At 34.1% G+C, this 23,079-nt stretch overlaps 2 protein-coding genes across 4 annotated transcripts in view; one reads left to right on the forward strand and one right to left on the reverse strand.

Moving 5' to 3' along the window:
• Positions 1-642: 642 nt before the first annotated feature.
• LOC140044414 (trafficking protein particle complex subunit 11-like) lies at positions 643-17,140 on the reverse strand. Its single transcript, XM_072088906.1, has 28 exons — positions 16,554-17,140; positions 15,305-15,477; positions 14,692-14,762; positions 14,176-14,290; positions 13,119-13,218; positions 12,463-12,536; positions 12,241-12,337; positions 11,722-11,855; positions 11,360-11,501; positions 11,080-11,250; positions 10,757-10,835; positions 10,472-10,526; positions 8,924-9,004; positions 8,494-8,558; positions 7,962-8,023; positions 7,466-7,601; positions 7,228-7,300; positions 6,753-6,975; positions 6,160-6,341; positions 5,792-5,917; positions 5,492-5,541; positions 4,265-4,557; positions 3,651-3,758; positions 3,465-3,516; positions 2,351-2,459; positions 1,987-2,212; positions 1,415-1,582; positions 643-1,264 (listed from the first exon to the last, which is right to left on the reverse strand). Exons 1-28 carry the CDS (start codon positions 16,923-16,925, stop codon positions 1,235-1,237), a joined length of 3,567 nt encoding a protein of 1,188 aa, XP_071945007.1. The 5' UTR covers positions 16,926-17,140; the 3' UTR covers positions 643-1,234.
• Positions 17,141-19,799: 2,659 nt separating this feature from the next.
• LOC140044415 (calcium/calmodulin-dependent protein kinase kinase 2-like) overlaps positions 19,800-23,079 on the forward strand; it is a 41,348-nt gene continuing 38,068 nt past the window's right edge. Inside the window, exon 1 of one of the 3 annotated variants that reach the window (XM_072088907.1) lies at positions 19,800-19,894. The gene's annotated coding sequence lies outside the window, so the exon portion shown is untranslated. Of the gene's footprint in view, positions 19,895-22,400; positions 22,840-23,079 lie in introns of those variants that run through there. The other 2 variants (XM_072088909.1, XM_072088908.1) reach the window with 2 other exon arrangements.

Genomic DNA, 23,079 nt, shown 5'->3' on the forward strand with positions numbered 1-23,079 from the left:
GCCTATGTTCAACGGACCCTCTCACAGCCATCTCGTTTTGTCTCCTTCTGCTTGGTTTCATCATTTTGTATTTCGTTTACTTTTAGAAATCATGACGCACTGATTCGTGTAATTTGATACGCTATATAGACAACCAAAACAACTGAAATCATAACAATCTAGCTTTCTATTGAAATTATTAAAACTGAATCGACTGTTTTGGTAGCGACGACGCATTACTTTGCGAGGTAGACACGTGCAGTTGACACCTGTGGAGTGAGGTTGTAGAGCCACGGGACGACGAGCCGAGTTAGGTTGTTATTGATGAATACGATTTGTTCACACGTGTCTGTTATGACACCTGGAAACACTAGTAGATTGTTAAGGATGACCGTAGCCAACAGAGGGACGAGACGCAAAGGTTTTCCCACCATTAACAGATGGTGCTTGTCGACAGAGATTATATAGAAAACAGATTTATTGTAATCAGCATACAATAATGCGCGTTAAAAAGTTTATAATAATTTTACGCGCGCGTCAACTTTGGGAGTTTATGCGTAACGTCACACGAACGAAGTGCGAAGTTACTTAGCGCATATTATCGATTTGTTTAAAATGATTATTGTTTAAAAATCGAAAATGACATAAAATCAGGACAGACAGTTTCTTCTCATTGCAGAATTGCTTTTAATACATCCCTCAAATTTACATATAAATCATAATTTGATAAGCACCAAATCTAAATGCTTTATTTAGTTAAAATAAAAAATAATTAAGAAACATTATTTCTAACTTTTTTATTACCGCACAGTAATTAAGCATCATTCTATAAGATACCAATGATAATGAATGAAAAATACACGGACAATGATTATTCTCTTTGAAAGAACCGACCTGTAATCGTCAGTAGGCCTACGAGATACACATTTTTTATACCGTACCACTGGAATGTAATAATAATATTTCAATAAAATAGTCAATTTAGAAATATATTTAAAAGTAAATTTTACTAAAAGAAAAATTGAAACAAAACACTAAATAATACTTCATAATATATACTATTTATATATTCATTAAAATACCATAGAATTAATCATTTCAATGGAAATATTCCGACATTTAACTTACTTAATTTAGTAAGCAGATGTAATGGTTTTAATTTAGTAAACATAATAATCTTGTTATGGCTGCTGAAACACGGCCTATAAGTACAATGTTTATAAAATGTGTTCTTTCAGAAGCTTAAGGAGTCTTTCTATGTGTTAATAATAGTTTTCCCTTGAGGCTGAAATGACAGAAAAAAACATTTATAATAATGTAATTATTCACGATTGTTTTTTTGCTTATGTTAATAAAATAAAATTTTGTAAATAGAACTAAATAAGAAAAATATAAGTCACCAGTACTAGATTTAAGCAGAGTACCTTGAAATTACCTTGATATAGATATGAGATGGAATCATCTTACTAACAACATCGTCTGTTATTGTAGGAGCTTGAGGGGTCTTTAAATGTAGTCTAGGAAGCTTCACATACCCTGGTATTAGAGGGTAAAGGTTATACAGTAAAGTTTGATCATCTGATGGCAAGATTCTAAAGAACACCTGTGTGAAAGAATATGTATTTGTTGTTATGAGAGAAATCCTGTTATTGCACAGACACAGAGTTAGAACAAAAGCATTCACTACTATATTGTGTGTTATATAAGGTCTGTTGAAAACGAAAAATCTGTATCATATTTGGTTATAATTATGGTCCAACAGTAAGATACACCCATCCTACAGGTTCATATCCTGCACCACTTATAATCATACAACTATTATACCGTACAAGGTTATCATGACTTTCCAAAGATTAAGGCTTGTTCAATATGTTAAAAAAATCCTGGATACGGGCCTGTAAAATGCCCTGGATACGGGTCTGTGAAATACCCTAGATATGGGCCTGTGAAATACCCTGGATATGGGCCTGTGAAATACCCTGGATACAGGCCTGTAATGTGCAATACCTGCTTATGTCCTGAGAACATGAAAGCCTCACTGGGATCAATGCTAGCCTCTATGTTTTGCACCATCTCTGTGTGATTAACTATTGTGAACTGAAGGGCTAAAGGAACTCTAACCAGACCATGCGAAGGAAGATCAGTGTCAATATGCAAGGGTAGATGCTCAACAGATATGTCAGGAAGTGCCATTTCTGTCTTTACAATAGGCTGGTCCGAGTCGTCAGATGCTCTATAAGGTGAAAACAAACAAATATATTAACTGCTTCTAAGTTACTTTCAATAAGAGTTTCATTAATAACTGATTTAACTGGGTATTAAAGAACTTTCAATTTTTGAAAATGTAGAATTTTATGATTTTTTATCCTACCTTCTCCATTGTACAGTATACTGTCCAAGGCTTATAGTTGTTTTGGTCTGGTTGCTATTGGTAACAAGGCTCAAGCATTCACACGCTTGTTCATACTTCTTCAATAATACTGAAATCAGTAAATGAGTAAACTTGAAATGTTAACTACTACTAATTACTACTACTAAGTAGCTTTTACGTCAGAGGGTAGCACTAGCTAGATCAGTAAAGTAAGCTTGGCAAGTACAGGTTTAAATGCCAGGATAGCTGGAGGTTGTGGGTTGTATTTTACGTGAGATGGTAGCACTAGCTAGATCAGTGTACAGGTTTAAATGCCAGGATAGCTGGAGGTTGTGGGTTGTATTTTACGTGAGATGGTAGCACTAGCTAGATCAGTAAAGTAAGCTTGGCAAGTACAGGTTTAAATGCCAGGATAGCTGGAGGTTGTGGGTTATCTTTTACGTGAGATGGTAGCACTAGCTAGATCAGTAAAGTAAGCTTGGCAAGTACAGGTTTAAATGCCAGGATAGCTGGAGGTTGTGGGTTATCTTTTACGTGAGATGGTAGCACTAGCTAGATCAGTAAAGTAAGCTTGGCAAGTACAGGTTTAAATGCCAGGATGGCTGGAGGTTGTGGGTTATATTTTACGTGAGATGGTAGCACTAGCTAGATCAGTAAAGTAAGCTTGGCAAGTACAGGTTTAAATGCCAGGATAGCTGGAGGTTGTGGGTTATCTTTTACGCGAGATGGTAGCACTAGCTAGATCAGTAAAGTAAGCTTGGCAAGTACAGGTTTAAATGCCAGGATAGCTGGAGGTTGTGGGTTATCTTTTACGTGAGATGGTAGCACTAGCTAGATCAGTAAATTAAGCTTGGCAAGTACAGGTTTAAATGCCAGGATAGCTGGAGGTTGTGGGTTATCTTTTACGTGAGATGGTAGCACTAGCTAGATCAGTAAAGTAAGCTTGGCAAGTACAGGTTTAAATGCCAGGATAGCTGGGGGTTGTGGGTTATATTTTCTCAGTATGTACATTCATTTCTTCTTTATACTTAGTAACCTTGTCAATGTAGGGAAAAAAGTGAATACAATCATAGTGATGCAGAATGTTCCTGCAGATCAAAAACTAAACACTTACTGCCTTTCAACTGTGATTCTACATCTTCATCAGTGAAGTCAACATCAGTAGACTATAAATAACAATGGAATAGTTGATGTAACCAACATGTACAATGCAGATGCTATTGAAAATACTGTATACTTAGTTACAATTTAAAAGGTTAGGCAGTCTTCGTAGAAAGGATGATAAAGTAAGTTTTGTTACCAGTGTGAGATGACTGTCCACAATCTGTAGTGGCCATGGTGAAGTACACTTGATGTCAGTCATCATTAGAAATGGTTCTCCTGCATAAACACTGCTCACTTCCTCAAACTAAAACAGAATAAAAGTATTATCCAATATGAATGAACACAATTGCAGTCAACTAAAAGTTGTATTAAGGTTGTAAATTATTGCATTCTGACAATCATTGAAACAATAGCAACTTTTATCAACATTCTCACATTTAGACTTTCTGAAAAAGTGTTTTATCTGGCCCAAGCGTGTCCAGTCCAGTGAGAGAGCTGAGAAATGTTTTTAATTGTATTCAGGGATTTATGTTATAGAAGTTTAGAAGTAGGTTGGGTATCCAGAGAGTTCTTTTGTTGTTGTTAAAATGTGCACACCTCACAATTAGCAGGCCTATAACAATTGCATCCAATTGTACTAGGTATATTATGCAATACATTTATCTTCTTTTAATGTTTTAATGTGTCATAGAAAATTTGAATTATGAACAGGTTAATGAAACGGTACTGGCGGTACACTTCTCTTGTCAGTTAGGAAGCTCAAAATAATATTAGAATTCAACTAATTAAAAAGTAGTTAAGTCTTCATACCTTTGATGATGTTAGCCTGATAGACACATCAAATGGCATCACAGTGTCAAGTTTTACATCTTCATCCTTATAACATACACAACTGACTGCCGATGCTTGCTTCTCCACCTGTGCATCAACGGTATAGGCTACTCGGACAATAATGGACCGAGTACCAACCTGCAGGCAACGCACGTACAACTGGCGCACTATCTGTTGATCAGACGCCAGGTCCTCTATGTTTATTCCTTTTAAGCGTGACTTACATATGGATGGATTCTGCTCAAAATTGACAATGTCTTCACTAACTTGAGCTGAAAGATAATAATAATAACTTGTTTTTATATAGCGCCGATAAACAAATAATCGTTCTCAAAGCGATTTGCATATGCTGGGTACAGCAGTGACGACAACACTCATTTTAATAAAAAAGCTTCTTTAAATGAATGGGTTGTTAAACAGGGATTAAAAATGTTTATGAGCTCCACTGTGTTAAGACTGTTTAAGAGCTCCACTGTGTTAAGACTGTTTAAGAGCTCCACTGTGTTAAGACTGTTTAAGAGCTCCACTGTGTTAAGACTGTTTAAGAGCTCCACTGTGTTAAGACTGTTTATGAGCTCCACTGTGTTAAGACTGTTTATGAGCTCCACTGTGTTAAGACTGTTTATGAGCTCCACTGTGTTAAGACTGTTTATGAGCTCCACTGTGTTAAGACTGTTTATGATCTCCACTGTGTTAAGACTGTTTAAGAGCTCCACTGTGTTAAGACTGTTTATGAGCTCCACTGTGTTAAGACTGTTTATGAGCTCCACTGTGTTAAGACTGTTTATGAGCTCCACTGTGTTAAGACTGTTTATGAGCTCCACTGTGTTAAGACTGTTTAAGAGCTCCACTGTGTTAAGACTGTTTATGAGCTCCACTGTGTTAAGACTGTTTATGATCTCCACTGTGTTAAGACTGTTTATGAGCTCCACTGTGTTAAGACTGTTTATGATCTCCACTGTGTTAAGACTGTTTAAGAGCTCCACTGTGTTAAGACTGTTTATGAGCTCCACTGTGTTAAGACTGTTTATGAGCTCCACTGTGTTAAGACTGTTTATGAGCTCCACTGTGTTAAGACTGTTTATCAGCTCCACTGTGTTAAGACTGTTTAAGAGCTCCACTGTGTTAAGACTGTCTGAAGTACTAATGTAGTACAAATGTACTATTTTAAAGTAATAATTTACTTAGTTTAATGAGGAGACTTACTTGTTTGTTCCAACTGGGAATCCTGGCCTTCTTTAAGTCCCATTGTTATACTGCAAGAACAAGGCAAGTATACCACTTAAGCTCTGTTTACACCATCAAACTTTATGTGAAAACAAAATGTGATGCGTCCATATATGGACATGATGATGTCATATCACTACCATATTTGGGAATATCACTACCATATTTTTTGTCAAACTAGTTTGCTAGTGTAGACAGAGCTTTAGACAACTGTTTGTGTAACATTTTATCTTCTCACTGAGTAAACTTGCACAAGTAAAATTACAATTTCATCGTTACCTTGCATTTCGGATTGTGGTTTTCTCTTTATTTGTGATAGTTGCCAGGATGCTGTACGGTTCATTAACAATTGAGGGCGCTGCATGCTCTAACTTTATCTCCATCAGTGGAATTCTTGATGCAATACTGTGCAAGTTAAAACAAATAAAATAATAGAAAAAAAATACAAAATAAATTTTACATTTTTTTCTTCACTTAATGTGTTAACAAATATTTCCACCTTTCCATTTAAATGAATAAATAGAAAATGAATGAATGCATTCCAAAAAATTAAAATCATGTATCAACTAAAGAAGGAAAGAACAATTTCTTTAGAAAATTGAAACATTTTTAAATTTATCAACAAAAAAAATCTTTAAAATTGTTACCTCGTTGCCTGCTCTATCTTGATAAGATGCCAATCTAGTTCCTCTTCTTTTGGTTCTCCTCTCCGCTTAGAAACACATTCCTGAATGTTAGTGACTGAGGCAGCATCTCCACCTCCACCAGACCAATGAAGATGGGCACAACGATTTGCTTCATCACCAAGAGATAGGGATATAGATACAATCTAAAAATATTTGGAAATTTTATGTTATTGATAGTTTAGTGAGTTTTTAAAAATGGTTATTAAAATAATCAAACTTATTCTACTGCAGTAACTATATCTTGTAGATACTATCTAAATATATAAGAATGGATCAAATGAATCAAATTTTATGTTATTGAGTTTTTCAAAATGGTTATTAAACTTATCTTTCCCAAGGAACAAGTTAACATTTATTCTACTGCAGTTACTGCAGTTACTGCATTTTGTTTACTCTTTAAACTGCAAACTATATAATTATTTAGCAAGCAGTTTGAGGTAATCATACACACTGTAAATTGTGCAGTGACTTGTTAACATTGAAACAAAGTCATGCATTTTTGCAGTAAAAAGTTGTTACTGCAGTAACATTATTATGAAATTAAAAACACCAACCTCTATTTTCTTGCCAACATCTTCTGGTACAGCAATAAACTGGAACGTATAAACCTTCACCTTATTAGGTATAAGGTATAGATCTCCAGTTGTGTCGCTATCATGGGGCATGATCGGCTCCCCTATTGGCTGTCCATCAGTCACAATGCATTGTGCGTTATATATGGGGTTACTAAGTTGGACAGAAAGCTTTGAGAATCGAATTGGGAATTGACAGGAAGGTCTGAAATGAATTAAGAAACATGTTTATGTAACTATCTAATGAGGTAATGTGACCTTAAAATTGGTGACATTTCAATTTCTGTTTCTTTGGAAGAGTATTTAACCTTTAAACTTGTGACAAACAGGTTGTGTGAGGATGCCAACAGTTGAATGTTACCTTACGTAGACATTACTTTATATAGACATTACCTTATATCAACATTACCTTATATCAACATTACCTTATATCAACATTACCTTATATAGACATTACCTTATATAGACATTCAATGTTATAGGGACATCAGCAGTAAAACGATTCTTACTGAAGCATGCTTTAAATTCAACTGCAAGAAAAAAAATTTATGAATAAATTCAAAACTCTAAAAAAAGAATTATTAGAAAAAACATTTATGTAGTTAAATTGTTTACATAAGAAATGCATTAAAATTGTAACAAAAGCGTTAATAGCAGTGCTGCAGTAACTGCAGTAGAAGACACTTGTGTCTTACCAAATGGCACAATGTTCTGCATTTCAAGAGTAAAAGTCTTAGGCTGTTCTGCCTTTGTTACATCCCCCTTCCAAAGTCCCTTGGCTTGTTCAACCGCCTCTGATGAGCAGCCTGGCTCTGCTTCTGGTGGTACATTCTAAAAGAACAAAATCATATGAGAACTGTCTAACATCTCAAATTTCAAATTCATTCAGAAAACCCTCCAGAAATGGACAGATACATGAAACAAAGCAAAACAAAACAAAATGGAAACAATTCAAGGCTTAGAACGCACCCTCAATAAGAGTTTCAGATAACTATAATGGTCACATGTATTTAAGTGCCAATTACTATACAGTATTAAGTAAAGATGAGTATTACCAAAGACTCCCTAAGGTCCTAATAATGATAATTAAAACCTACATGTATCATATGAAATAAGCACACAACTCCCTAAGCTCATGCATAGACAACATTGTGACATATGGAGTTGGGTTTAATATCTTATGTTACTTACTGACATGACCCTGATTAAGTTCATTTGCACTCTTGTCTTCTCTTCTGGAGAACTCTGTGAATCTGAGCAAATAAAACTAAGAAAAACTTATATGAATGAACTTAAAAATTAATTTCTCTGGAGTTTGGGATAATAAAGCGTTATTGAATTGAATTATCACATATAAAGATTAGCATAATGGCCCCAGAGGTTTGTTGTTGACTTGCTTGCATACTGACTGCATGGCCATTGGTTCAATCATTGTAATGTCTGTCTTCTTTTTTGTTTGTAATTTGAAATGATTATCCATTTTATGAATTTATATTTTTTTATGTTTTTATATATTAATATATGTTGTTTATTTCAACTGATTCAAAAGTTGCAATAAAGTATTTTATCTCTATCTCACCTAATTATATGTATTACTTAATTTATATAAATATGTTAGATGGAAAGTTTATTATTTTAAAATAAGGTCATTACATTGTACACTTTTTCAGACTGAAATAGAAAAACTATAATAGCACTTCAACAACAAGCAAACCAAGGATACATCTTCCCATTATTTCCAGTGAAATTGTAACGTATTCTTCCAAACTGGCAACAAGGTAAGCACACCTGAAATAAAAAAATAACCAAAGAGTTACTACTAAATTTGATTTTACTAATTTCCCTACGTTATTATACATTTAAAACATTTTACTGAATTGCATATGATGCACAGACATAATTGCCTGGTATGTTTCATGATGTACTATATGATATTACTGAATTGCATATGATGCACAGACATAATTACCTGGTATGTTTCATGATGTACTATATGATATTACTGAATTGCATATGATGCACAGACATAATTGCCTGGTATGTTTCATGATGTACTATATGATATAAAGTAGTATTTGTTTTTTCATTATATATAATGTTATTTTATTGACTAAGCAAAATTGCATACAAAAGCTACATACAATAGATCTTACCTAAGAGATGTAACAAGAATAGAAGTTAGTAGCGACCACCAACGCTCACTTCGATAATCCCATGTGACCCGACCAAGAAGTCTGAAGAAGAATCAATGAAAACAATCAATGAAAACAATCAATGAAAACAATCAATGTTTAAAATCAATGTTTGAAGAAAAATAATGTTAATACAAGAACATCAATTTGATTTCATTATACGTAACATTTATAGGATAGTTGATAACATTTATAGGATAGTTGATAACATTTATAGGATAGTTGATAACATTTATAGGATAGTTGATAACATTTATAGGATAGTTGATAACATTTATAGGATAGTTGATAACATTTATAGGATAGTTGATAACATTTATAGGATAGTTGATAACATTTATAGGATAGTTGATAACATTTATAGGATAGTTGATAACATTTATAGGATAGTTTATAACATTTATAGGATAGTTGATAACATTTATAGGATAGTTGATAACATTTATAGGATAGTTTATAACATTTATAGGATAGTTGATAACATTTATAGGATAGTTGATAACATTTATAGGATAGTTGATAACATTTATAGGATAGTTGATAACATTTATAGGATAGTTGATAACATTTATAGGATAGTTGATAACATTTATAGGATAGTTGATAACATTTATAGGATAGTTGATAACATTTATAGGATAGTTGATAACATTTATAGGATAGTTGATAACATTTATAGGATAGTTGATAACATTTATAGGATAGTTGATAACATTTATAGGATAGTTGATAACATTTATAGGATAGTTGATAACATTTATAGGATAGTTGATAACATTTATAGGATAGTTGATAACATTTATAGGATAGTTGATAACATTTATAGGATAGTTGATAACATTTATAGGATAGTTTATAACATTTATAGGATAGTTTATAACATTTATAGGATAGTTTATAACATTTATAGGATAGTTTATAACATTTATAGGATAGTTGATAACATTTATAGGATAGTTTATAACATTTATAGGATAGTTTATAACATTTATAGGATAGTTTATAACATTTATAGGATAGTTTATAACATTTATAGGATAGTTGATAACATTTATAGGATAGTTGATAACATTTATAGGATAGTTGATAACATTTATAGGATAGTTGATAACATTTATAGGATAGTTGATAACATTTATAGGATAGTTGATAACATTTATAGGATAGTTGATAACATTTATAGGATAGTTGATAACATTTATAGGATAGTTTATAACATTTATAGGATAGTTGATAACATTTATAGGATAGTTTATAACATTTATAGGATAGTTTATAACATTTATAGGATAGTTGATAACATTTATAGGATAGTTTATAACATTTATAGGATAGTTGATAACATTTATAGGATAGTTGATAACATTTATAGGATAGTTTATAACATTTATAGGATAGTTGATAACATTTATAGGATAGTTCATAACAAGAGTTCAAATAGATGAACACACTGTGTGTGTGTGTGACATGAAAAAGACAAATGATAACTATTTGTTGTTGTTGTCTTACGTAAGTCCTTTGCTGTAATCCTTGGCATGGTAATATTCTTCCCCCATTTGTACCACTACAAAACAAACAAAAAACATGCTTGCTTTCTATTCAATATTTGTCAGAACTTTCAGAAATAATGTGCCAAAATGTAACTGTATTTTTCACATTAGTTTGAAAATAAGAATTTGTTTAAAATGTCATAGTCAGTAAATAGTCAATAAAAACCATGCTAAAGAGAATATAAGGGCGTGGGTGTATAGACTTAAATGCAAGTAAGCTAGTAGGAGCTATGTATGTACTTACTTAAGAAACGTTTCATCCTAGCTGACTTGTATTTCTTAAATTGTGCCACTGCACTGCTAAGCAATGGTATAATAATCCACTATATTGAAAAAAGTAAATATTGTGAAACGAAATAAATAGTTTAAACAATTCAATTATTTGATAAAAACTATGATTTTAAAAAGAAATCCAAATATCAATATTGAAAAGAAATATAACAAGCTTAAAGCTCTTATGTGACAAAATATGTGATGTGCCCATATATGGGCATGATGATGTCATATCACTACCATATTTGGGTATATAACTACCATATTTGGGCACAGAATTGCTTAAGAACTCACTGAGTGATCAACCAGGAGCTCTTGGTATTGCAGGGCTGTTATGCCTTCCTTTTCCATCTGAGCATCTGGTGGGTCAATACTCTGGTGACCTTGACGCCATGGACGCTGACCAAAGAAGTCCAAGTTATTGGCGCCCTCGAGGGGATTAGGACTTGGCATGTGTGTTGCATGCTGGGAAAAATTCAAAAAAACAATATTAATGATAATAGGAATAAAAATGATTGATTTACGTTCAAACTAAATGAGCCAAAAAACACATAACATACATAATTACACTTACCTGGCAGAGACCTCTACAAAGCTGTTTTCTTGCTATTGCGTGATTGGCTGCTTGTTGATAGTAAAAACCAGGATGTTGTGTTTGTATGGCTGTAAGTCCCATTTTGATGGCTTCGTCAAACAACTCCCCAAATATACTGAATCTACAGAACCACCAAAATCAAAACCATATTTTTTATATTTATGATTTAATGTTTTATGTTGACCGTGGCAGAATATGTAAATCAAATGAAGAATTTCTCTTTATTCTGGTCTTGGAAGAAGTCAAATTACACTGAGGAATTTCTCTTTATTCTGGTCTTGGAAGAAGTTAAAATTATACTGTAACATTGTTAAGTAATAGAGTAATTAAGTACAACTTACTGCTTAGACATCCAATCAGAATTCTCAAAAGCGAGCTCTGGACAACCAACTCGATTCTTAAACAAATCAATGTGTTTTCGGAATTGACTGATTGCATCTAATGGTGCATTGTGGGTAAAGAGTTGCTGACAGATCTAAATTTAAGAAGATTGATATCTAATCATTTGTAAATTCATTGGTTCACTTCGTTTTAAATGAAATAATAACTTCAGACTAGATCGTATACAGTATCAAAGAGCTAGAGGGCAGTAGATTGGAGATTTAAATTAGACCCTCAAACAGGTCTTTGACAGCAGCTAGAGAGCGGCAGACCAGCAGCTAGAGGGCGGCAGACCAGCAGCTAGAGAGCGGCAGACCAGCAGCTAGAGAGCGGCAGATCAGCAGCTAGAGAGCGGCAGATCAGCAGCTAGAGAGCGGCAGACCAGCAGTGTAAATATATAGACCCTCAAACAGGTCTTTGACAGCAGCTAGAGAGCGGCAGACCAGCAGTGTAAATATATAATTCCTATTACAATTTACCTTGTAATTAATGAATCCAGCGATCGTTTTGATCTCAAGCATATTGCTGTCATGTGCCCGTAACTCAGTCAGGTGACCATATGCCGTTTTATATTGCCTGCCAAAAAAAAGTAAAATAATAAGTTTTTTAGATGTATGTATTGCTGAAAATCCTAAAAAATCTGTTGAACCTTATTAAATTAAATTTTGAAAATATCATGTGACTAAAAGATAAAGACTTACTTGAGTGCATTCTGTGCATCTTGTTTTAATTCACTAAAGAATGCAATCTTGAAGGCATGCCTGACAAACAAGAGCTGCAATAAACAAATTAAAAGGTTTACACCAGTGACCATGTGCTTAAAGCATTTGCTTGAGAAATTTGCTTGACTTATATGACTCTCCCCCCACATAATCACTTCATTGCATTTTGTATTTTATTATATTGTGGAAACAAAAAATTAACGTGAAAATAAAATAGAATTAAATGGTGGACAAAGCATTTGCTTACTGTGACTTCAGAATGTGGTTTACAAAAGTGGTACACAAAACGTTTGCTTACTATCTCTGATAACCTCACAATTCAATGTAGTTCAATGTATTTGCAATGCAGTTAGAAAGCAGTAGCAATGTAGTTACAATGCAGTTGCAATACAGTTGCAATGTAGTTCAAATGCAGTTGCAATTTAGTTGCTATGCAGTTTCAATGTACTTCCTCATTCCAACCTTTATTGGTTGTTAGTGCAAATGAAAATTTTAGGTTGTAATTTTGAAAGATTTTCTGGTTGATCTTCTACTTTAATTTATTGAATGAAGAGTATGAATACAGTACATTGACATTCTTATCATACCTGATGAGTGAAGAGTATGAATACAGTACACTGACATTCTTATCATACCTGATGAGTGGTTTTATTTAGAAACTCTCTGTGAGCTTTTACTTTACGTGCTTCCATGTGGTAGTAACTCTGTGACAGCTCATAAAATGCATTTTCAAGTCTGAAGAAAAACAAACATCATTCTAAACAATGCAAGATCTAGGCTAAAACTATTCTAATGCACTAGTTGGACAAACACTATAATAATAATAATAATAAGATTTTTATAGCGCACATACCACTCCAGAGTGCTCAAGGCGCATTTAAAAATAAAAAATAAATAAATCATACAAATTCCTGAAAAATAAAATGCAATTTCTTTGGAGGGTCCCCATCCGTTGTCGTTCTGTCGCGGTCCCGGACCCCTACCTAGGTGACCAAACAAAGGAGCAGGATACACATTTGCCTTGCCACAGACGACCGGGTGCTCAGAGACAACAACCAAGACAGAGGCACCCCAAAGATAATGCTGGCCAGGAAAAGGTATACAAAACAATTCTAAGTCTAAAAAACTTTAAGAAACCTCATGATTTCCATATGCCTTAATGAATAAATGTGTTTTTAATAATTTTTTAAAAGTATCAACAGTTTTGCAAAATCTTATAGAGCTCGGTAGAGCATTCCACAGACGAGGAGCAGTAACGGAGAATGCTCTATCACCCCATGAGTGGTGAGACTTAGGCTGATGTAGAAGCAGCGAGTCACTAGAACGCAGATTACGCCCGGGAACATACAGCCTAAGCATGTCAGAAATATACTCAGGAGCCATGCCATTTATAGACTTAAAAACAAAGAGTAATATTTTAAAAACAATGCGGTACCTAACAGGGAGCCAATGCAATATTTCCAAAGTATTTGATATGTGTCCATATCTTGGTAATTTTTTAACAACTCGTGCCGCTGTATTTTGAATCAGTTGGAGCCTGTGGAGTTGTTTTTGTGGTAGCCCGTATAGCAAAGAGTTTCCCATATCTAGTCGTGAAGTGACAAAAGCATGAACAAGTTGTTTAGCTGCTGTCTCATTTATAAACTTGCGAATCCTTCGGATGTTTCGCAAGTGAAAAGACGACGCACTGACCTGACAGTATAGCCAAGAAGATGACCAGTCCATGGAAGTACAAACAGTGACTTAGCTGACAGATCACATGCTGCGCACAATGCTGCTGCCCTCTCTGCAGCAACAACATCTTCACCTGTGTAACAATGAAACACATATTAAACATAGAATTCCAATTGAACTACAATTGCACTACAGTTCAATTGCATTTACACAGTTAGTGGCAATTCAAGTGTAGTTCTTATTGAAAAGCCAACTTTATTGACATCTTCAAACAGTTGCTGAAAACCCATCTGTTTCGCATGAAATGACGTAATTTCTACCTAGTTCGAGCCTTATGGTTGTAGCGTTTTAAAGAAAATTTATTTTGGTTAGGCTCTATACAAAAAACAATTATTATTATTATAACTGTTGTATTCCATTCAATTGCAGAACTTTCTTTGGCAGTTGGAAGTTATTTTACTGCAGTAAACTTACCTAGAGGAAGATGTTATTTTACTGCAGTAATTGAAAACAAGCTAAAACAGTCAAACTTACCTGGAGGAAGAGGCGCATTTTTCTGAATCAAAACAACAGCAACTCTTGTTAACCTTCCTTGTAGACTTGTTCTATTAGTATTAATAAAATAATTAATTATCATTTAGTTTGATAGTGTGGACATACAGTAGCTTTATTACCTGACATATTTTGATAGTGTGGACATACAGTAGCTTTATTACCTGACATAGTTTGATAGTGTGGACATACAGTAGCTTTATTACCTGACATAGTTTGATAGTGTGGACATACAGTAGCTTTATTACCCGACATAGTTTGATAGTGTGGACATACAGTAGCTTTATTACCTGACATAGTTTGATAGTGTGGACATACAGTAGCTTTATTATCTGACATAGTTTGATAGTGTGGACATACAGTAGCTCTATTATTACCTGACATAGTTTGATAGTGTGGACACACAGTAGCTTTATTACCTGACATAGTTTGATACTGATAGTGTGGACATACAGTAGCTTTATTACCTGACTTAGTTTGATAGTGTGGACATACAGTATCTTTATTACCTGACATAGTTTGATTGTGTGGACATACAGTAGCTTTATTACCTGACATAGTTACTTTGATAGTGTGGACATAAAGTAGTTATTACCTGACAACTTCTACTCTAGTAGCACATTCCATCTGCCGTTCTTTCCATAGATTTTCATCCCAATCCAGATCATAGAAAAGTACAACCAGAGACGGAACTTCAGACAAGTGCTTTTTCATCCATCCTGATTTCAAGATACCTTTTGGAATGTACCATTCGTAAGATGTTCTTTGCTATAAAGATGAAAATTGTTGAAAATTTAGCTGTAAATATGAAGAGATTAGGAACTTTTTACACCTACTGAGATTATCCTAAGCTTCATAGAGTCAAAGTGAAATAAATAAAATTGCATTTTAAGAAATACTTTGAACAAGGTACAATTTGTCAACCTTCATTTGGCTATTCTATTTTTATAATTAAGATGAAACTTTAAAGATGTATTGTCCCTTGAAACACAAAAAAATGAAGGTCAAAATATACTAAATTTTAATTGGCCATATCAAAGTAATATTAAAGTTATTCACTTTAAGTCGAAAATTCGAGCCAAAAACAACAATTTTACGTAATTAACAGCTAAATTAATTTGATTACATTTCGTCTGAATATAGTCGTGAGCGAAAGTAAACAAAGATTTCAAACCATGAGTATACATTATGCATGCTAAATTAGGATTGTTTACAACTCATCACAGTTGAGAAGGTGTTTTCACACAGATCGCGAGGAAGTTTATGATTATGCATACAGAGTAGCCAAATAAGCGCATTGTATTATAAAATATGTTTTGATCGAAAACTTTGACTGGAAGTCAAAGTTATTTTTAAACCAAAAAACGTCTGTATTTCAGTTAAATGATTTTTTTTTTCGACTAATTTTTGGTGAAAGTTAATAACTATTATGATACTTCAAAATGACCCACTTTTTTTCGAAATCTTTTTATTTTTATTTTTTTGGAATTTGACAAAGGGACAATACATCTTTAAAGAAATACTTTTATATTAATATAACACTGTGTAAATTTACATGCAGACTAGGCCTAGAGAGGAACTCTAAATTGCCACCTGGTCACCTAAATTTAAATTATCGTTTAAGATGAGGAAATCTGTGAGAATGATAAAAAGGACCAGTGCAGTGGTGTAATGGTTTCGATTTTGCTGTGATTATACATTTTATTTTCATCGTCAAAATCAGTTTCAAGTATAATTAGCCAATTTGATTACAATGTTGTCGATCGATTATTGCGATTCGTTCCAATACTAGGCCTACATTAACATAGTTGATTGAATATTAATAATTATACCTTTCAACTTACTTTTGACCGACACTTGGGGTATTCATGATCTCCAGGCAAAACTTTAAAATTCAGTGGAACTCTATCTGGCCTTCTTCCGGATACAAACGAATCCCAAATATCTCGATGAATTGCGTTGTAAGTTATGTCTAATCCTGTAAGTACAACCAGTCCCATTGGACGGCATGTTAGTTCCGTTGGTAGGCCCCCTGGTCCACGATTTGAGTATCCAGCCATAGCTGAGGAGCCTGTGATAGATGATGAGCCTGTAGCAGCAGAAGATGGCAGGCTCAACTCCGACGACCCATCGGCCGAGTTCACAGACGTGCCAGATGGAGACAGAGCAGGCTGTAATTGACCTGGGACTGACGTTGGGCCTGCTGGAACACTCATTTTTACGACCTTATTATAGGCCTAGCCTAGGCCTAGGCCTAGCCTTTATTTATAATATTTTAGCAGCAGAAGATCCACTCTAATTAGGCCTATTATACTTCGTTTAATACTACATGAACCTGACTTTGCAATATAAGTTTACACAATTGCCGTAGGGTTAGAAAAGTGCAATAACGCAAGAAATAATCTTGTTAGGTTGGGTTCTTCCGCCGTCAAAAAACACTAAAATCATAATATATTTTGAGGTAGGGCCAAAGAACTTATAACACAAGAATCTCCTGTTCGTCCGAAGCGCGTAACAATTTCGAAAGGCATTGTGGGATAGAATAGAGCTATGGGTGGCGCCATTGTGAGCCATGGAGTAGGGCGCCCGCATCAAATTAGAAAGTCAAAATCATAGAGGGGATCTGCTAATGCTCTAGGGGGGATAGAGTAATTGACTGAGGAGTAGGGCGCCCGCATCAAATTAGAAAGTCAAAATCATAGAGGGGATCTGCTAATACTCTAGGGGGGGTAGAGTAATTGACTTCCTAGTTTGGAGGGGGCGCTGCTCCATGCTGTGAAATGGCGTCGCCCAGTTTGACCTTTTAACCCTGTACTTCCGATACTGTGTTTAGAATGCAAATTGAAGAACAGGAGATTCTTGTGTTATAAGTTCTTTGGTAGGGCCTATTCAGAGCGTCATTTCGACCGCCGATCGAGCATTCTCTACTTCTACGGAGCGCCATTTATGCCTTTATTTACTTCCGAAATAGAAATAGTACTACGGTAATGGTTCAGTGGACCAAATTTAGCACCAGTGGAGCACAGGGATATAAAATAGAAATAAGTCACTAATTTTAATATCTTTTCGTATGTTAATACACTGTGCTCAAGTGGACCCAATTTGGAGCCAGTGGAGCACAATATAAATAGAAACAAGTCATTGAATGTTAATATCTTTTCGTATGCTAATACACTGTGCTCAAGTGGACACAATTTGGAGCCAGAGTGGAGCACAGTGATATAAAATAGAAAAAAGTCACTAATTTTAATATCGTTTCGTATGTTATTACATTGTGCTCATGTTGACCCAATTTGGAGCCGGGGGAGCATAGTGATATAAAATAGAAATAAGTCACTGAATGTTAATATCTTTTCATATGTGAATACACACTGTGCTCAAGTGGACCCAATTTGGAGCCAGGGGAGCACAGTGATATAAAATAGAAATAAGTCACTGAATTTTAATATCTTTTCGTATTTTAATGTACAATGTACTCAAGTGTACCCAATTTGGCACCAGGCGAGCACAGTGGTATAAAATAGAAATAATTCACGGAATTTTAATATCTTTTCGTATGTTAATACACTGTGCTCAAGTGGACCCAACTTGGAGCCAGTGGAGCACAGTGATATAAAATAGAAATAAGTCACTGCATTTTAATATCTTTTCGTATTAAGCATATTTGAATACCTACCGGTATGGTACCATCATGTTCGACCAATACCGTGACATGGTGGGGTAGTGAAGACTCTTATATATCATGTTTCAAAATACTATAGGTGTCATTTCTGGGGACCTTGTAGCTATTTTAAACAGTTTGGTAAGCCCTGCGCTGTTATGCAAATGAGTTTGTGCAGGTGTAATGGGAAAGATGGTATTGTTAGTCCTACGCGGTGAACACGCCACAAAATTAAATTTAAAAGTTAAATTTTGATTTTGTTAATCTTTATTAGAAATTCAAATCATGTAAAGATACAATTTTCCGGGCGGGAATCTAGAAACTCCCCTCCTTTAGTTTAGTGATATAAAATAGAAATAAGCCACTGAATTTTAATATCTTTTCGTATGTTAATACACACTGTGCTCAAGTGGACCCAATTTGGTACCAGGGAAGCACATTGATATAAAATAGAAATAAGTCACTTTTCGTATAAGCATATTTGAATACCTACCGGTATGGTACCATGCATGTTCGACAATACAGTGTCACATATCTCTATTTAAAAAAAAAAAAAAATAAATAAAATATCCGTCGAGGTTCAAACCCCAGCTGATAGCGCTCAAAACTGAGCATCACCCGTTACGCCACCAAGTACATGACTGAAAAGCTGATAATAGTCTATTTATACGCGTATTACGTAATTGATCATTACGTCATAAATATCCTATTAACCTTGCTAAAACCAAAATGATCAGTTAGCTCAGTCTTCTGCACGTCCACACGTATGTCGTGGGTTCGATTCCCACGCTGGTCGTGGGTTCGATTCCCACGCTGGTCGGTGGAATAGAGTTAAGGCTTTCCACCACACATCATGAGGCGACAACATCAATGCATCTGGTGATGTGGAGGAAACGACCCCAAAAGGCTGTGGCAGGACCTTAGTGCTGAGGCAGGGAGAGCACATTTACCATCTTTTTTTTTTGGCTCTCGCAAACTGCTTTGGTGGTTTAAATTTATGTTTAGCGCCCTCAATTTATTTTAATGTAAAAAAAAAGGAATTAATTCTCTTCGTTACAAAGTAAAAGTTGGAAAAGACAAAAAATGAGACAAGACAAAACAAAAGGGGTAAAGAAAGTTATTTATTTTTGTCTTTTGTTTATGACGTTGATTTTTACAAACATTTGTTGACATAAAATTTACAATATTTGGAACTAGGCCTAGAATTTGTTTGTATTCATGCAAAAAATAATGTGAAATTGAAAAGGAAAGAAGAAGAAGCGAACAGGCCATTATTAATATTTTTACAGTCATCACTACAAACAAAAGTTTTCCAAATCATTCTCTAGGTGGCAGCATTTACTTTTCTCACTGTTACAATAAAAATGGGAAGTGGGCGGAGCTTATGGATCACATGGCATCACAAAGTATTATGATTTTATACACAAGAAAACTGCTACACAGGAAGACGTTGGGTAGTACAGAGAAACAAGACTGATTGTTGTTGAGGAATTTAACAAAACAGTGAAAGAGGAATCATATAAGGTAGGTAATCTGCAGGCATTTTTATTAAATGTGTTTTTAACAAATGCTACTTGTAGGTTAGCAAGATGTTGAGACCTGTTTAATTGAGTGTATGTATTATTTGTAATTTGTAAACATTGATTTTCAGATATTTTCCTGTTTTCACTTTTATAACACCACCTTTCTCTGCATAGTGGTAGTGTTATCCTCTATTTTAAACAACAGTTAGTACATAATGTTACCACACAATTTACATTGACTACTGGCAAACCACTAATTATAGTTTACACTTGGCCTCACATTTCATTTTTACTATACTTAAAAATCAAAATCAAAGATATTTTATTTCATAATGTTGTAAATGTGTAAACTTGTGAGAGAGATGCTGCACCTTAGCTAGAGATACTTGTATGTATATTTTGCTGTACAAATTGTAATTGGTAATGTTATTGCATCAGAAAGAGGCAGTAAAATTTAATGTAAGTGTAATTAGTAATCAAACAAAAATAAACTCGTGAAATTCTTGTCTGGTGTAAATTCTTTACAATATTTCATCATCCAACTCTGTATAGTGTTTTTCTGGAAAAAAATTCAGTTGATGAAGGGAAAAATTTATATGTGGGTTGAAGTTGAACTGCTAATTGTTGCATTACTCCTCAATCATTTAATGATTAATTCTCCAAAACATTAACTCTTCCTGTCGCCGGTGTTTAGGGTAAAAAACAGAGAATTGCGCCACACCCCTTCCTGGCAAGCCCCTACACACACCACCACTGATGGAAACTTGCAGGTACCTTAACGGTGATGCAAAATATGTTGCGATTTGGAAATATTTGACCTTTTGAGGATGAGGGTGCACCCTCTTACTGTATATTATTTATACTAATAAATAAATTTTGTTAGGGTTTAGCTGAAAAATAGATCTTAAACATAAATATCTTCCAATGCCGATTCAAATGGGTACTGCTAGGGGTGCATGCCTCCCTCTGCCCCACCCCTTTTTAACTACTTTTTTTATTTTATTTTAATATACCTGTTAATGTTCCCTTTAATAAAATCCTGATTCTGCCCCTGGTTTGTTTTATTATAAAAACCTTTTTATTATTCATTGCATTAATTGCACTAGAAACAAAATTGATGATCCAATTTCCAATATCGTCATGAATATACAACACGAACAAAAAAAGAAAATTGATTTTTGAACGAACATGTCAATGAAAAAATCAATTGTTGTTGGACGTAACAAAGATTAGTTACTATGAACACAAGGCCTTGTCTACTCATCATTTCCGTCATTATTCATACAAAGCCACCACGACACTTTAGTGCGCGAATAATTATTCCGTTTTTTGAATATTCACGATTTTGATTGATCATTTAATACATTCAGTGGATAATGCTTGTGGTGTCTTCATCCCCACATTTATCTAAAATGAAATTATGAACTAAAGCTCTGTCTACACTATCAAACTTTTTATGTGACAACAATATGTGATGTGCCCATATATGGACATGATGATGTCATATCACTACCATATTTGGGCACATCATACTTTTTTGTCAAACTAGTTTGATAGTGTAGACAGAGCTTTACTTTCTAATATTTCTTACAGAACATTAATATTTATGTTAGTGCTCGTGTGTTTAAATATCCTGGATCCGCCGCCGTCAAGATGTGATAGAAAAAAGTATAATGATAAAAATATTAAATATTGACTTAGCAACTCTGGCATATCTGCCAAAAATCTGATGATATAAATAAATATGATGATATAAAATATTATTTTTCACACTTTTGTTTTTCCTCTATGAAGATGTAAAAAAAAAACAAGTGAAACCGTGTCAATAACCTGGATGAGGTCAAGGCCCTTGGTGACAACTGACATAATGTACCTTGTTTGTTTACTTTTGTTTGTTTACATTTTTATGAGTCCATTGACACTGTAGTACAAGGACACAGCTGATTCCAGGTCAACCATTGCAGGCCACTTATAAATGTATTCTGAAATGGTCTTCAAAAATAAAATACAACAAAAGGCAACCATTGCAGGCCACTTATACAATATATTCTGAAATGGTTTTCTAAAGTATTAAAATTCAAAGTAATATTAATTTCAATTCAAGTAAAATAAAAATAATTTATTTCGGTAACGCCAAAAACAAGCTCAGCCAAAGCGACCAAAAAAAAATGCGTCAAAATTGTCACAACATGGCTGTGTTTATGAATTAATTAGTATCAATTAGGGTCAATCAAAAAATTGTTACAAACCACACTTTAACCTGATTGAGCTTGCTTTGAATAAATAGAAATGTATACATGACATATGAAAGGTACACTGTATAGCTTTTTTTGTAAACAAGGGTCACCATAATTACAATGTACTGTAGTTTTTATTTTATTTACAATATTTAACACTGTATTTGATTTTTATAATACCCTCACGTTTCATCAAAGCTATTGCTTCTTCTGATAAAATAATGCTGCTGTTTTTATTATTAATTAAATTAGCGATATTTTTTTTGGTAGAATACAAAATATATTAAAGAAAAGATTTTTGTGAAATAAAATGAATCTAGGGTGAGAATAGAATGGTACTGTAGGTTATGTCAACAATGGTTCTTTTTAAGGTCAAGGTTAGGTTCTTATTTAGTGTGTTTTGTTATGAGTTGGTCTACGTGTCAAACTGCTTGTGCAGCAGGCTATGTCCTCATACAATGGCAGTTATTCACATCTGTAGTGTGGACAGGTTGTTATAAGCTGTGGCTTATATCCTGTTTGGTAATTGAATCATGACTTGTTTTGGTATCACTCTCAGTTAAAATCAGCAGTATATTTGTTTACAATTATCCAATTGGTGCATTCATGGGTTTTGCTAATATCAAAGCTAAATCAGCACTTGTCACTAAGTTTTAGTAACTTTAAATAGTACAGTACAGTACTTTGTCTGGCAAACACAATACCTGAGGTAGGTAGGTACATTTCTTCTTTTTCTTCGCTTAACATTACTTATTATTTTTATTAGGAAAGCTAATCAAGTTTTCCAGTGCAATCGATTAAAAGATTTAGAGACTTTTAGATTCTTTAAATGGCCCGCTTTAGAATGGCACTCAGGCCCAGCACCTTTCTCTAGAATGGCACTCAGGCCCTGCACCTCTCTCTAAAATGGCACTCAGGCCCTGCACCTCTCTCTAAAATGGCACTCAGG

This window comes from Antedon mediterranea, chromosome 3 (genome assembly GCF_964355755.1).
Source record: "Antedon mediterranea chromosome 3, ecAntMedi1.1, whole genome shotgun sequence".
NCBI lineage: Eukaryota > Metazoa > Echinodermata > Crinoidea > Comatulida > Antedonidae > Antedon > Antedon mediterranea.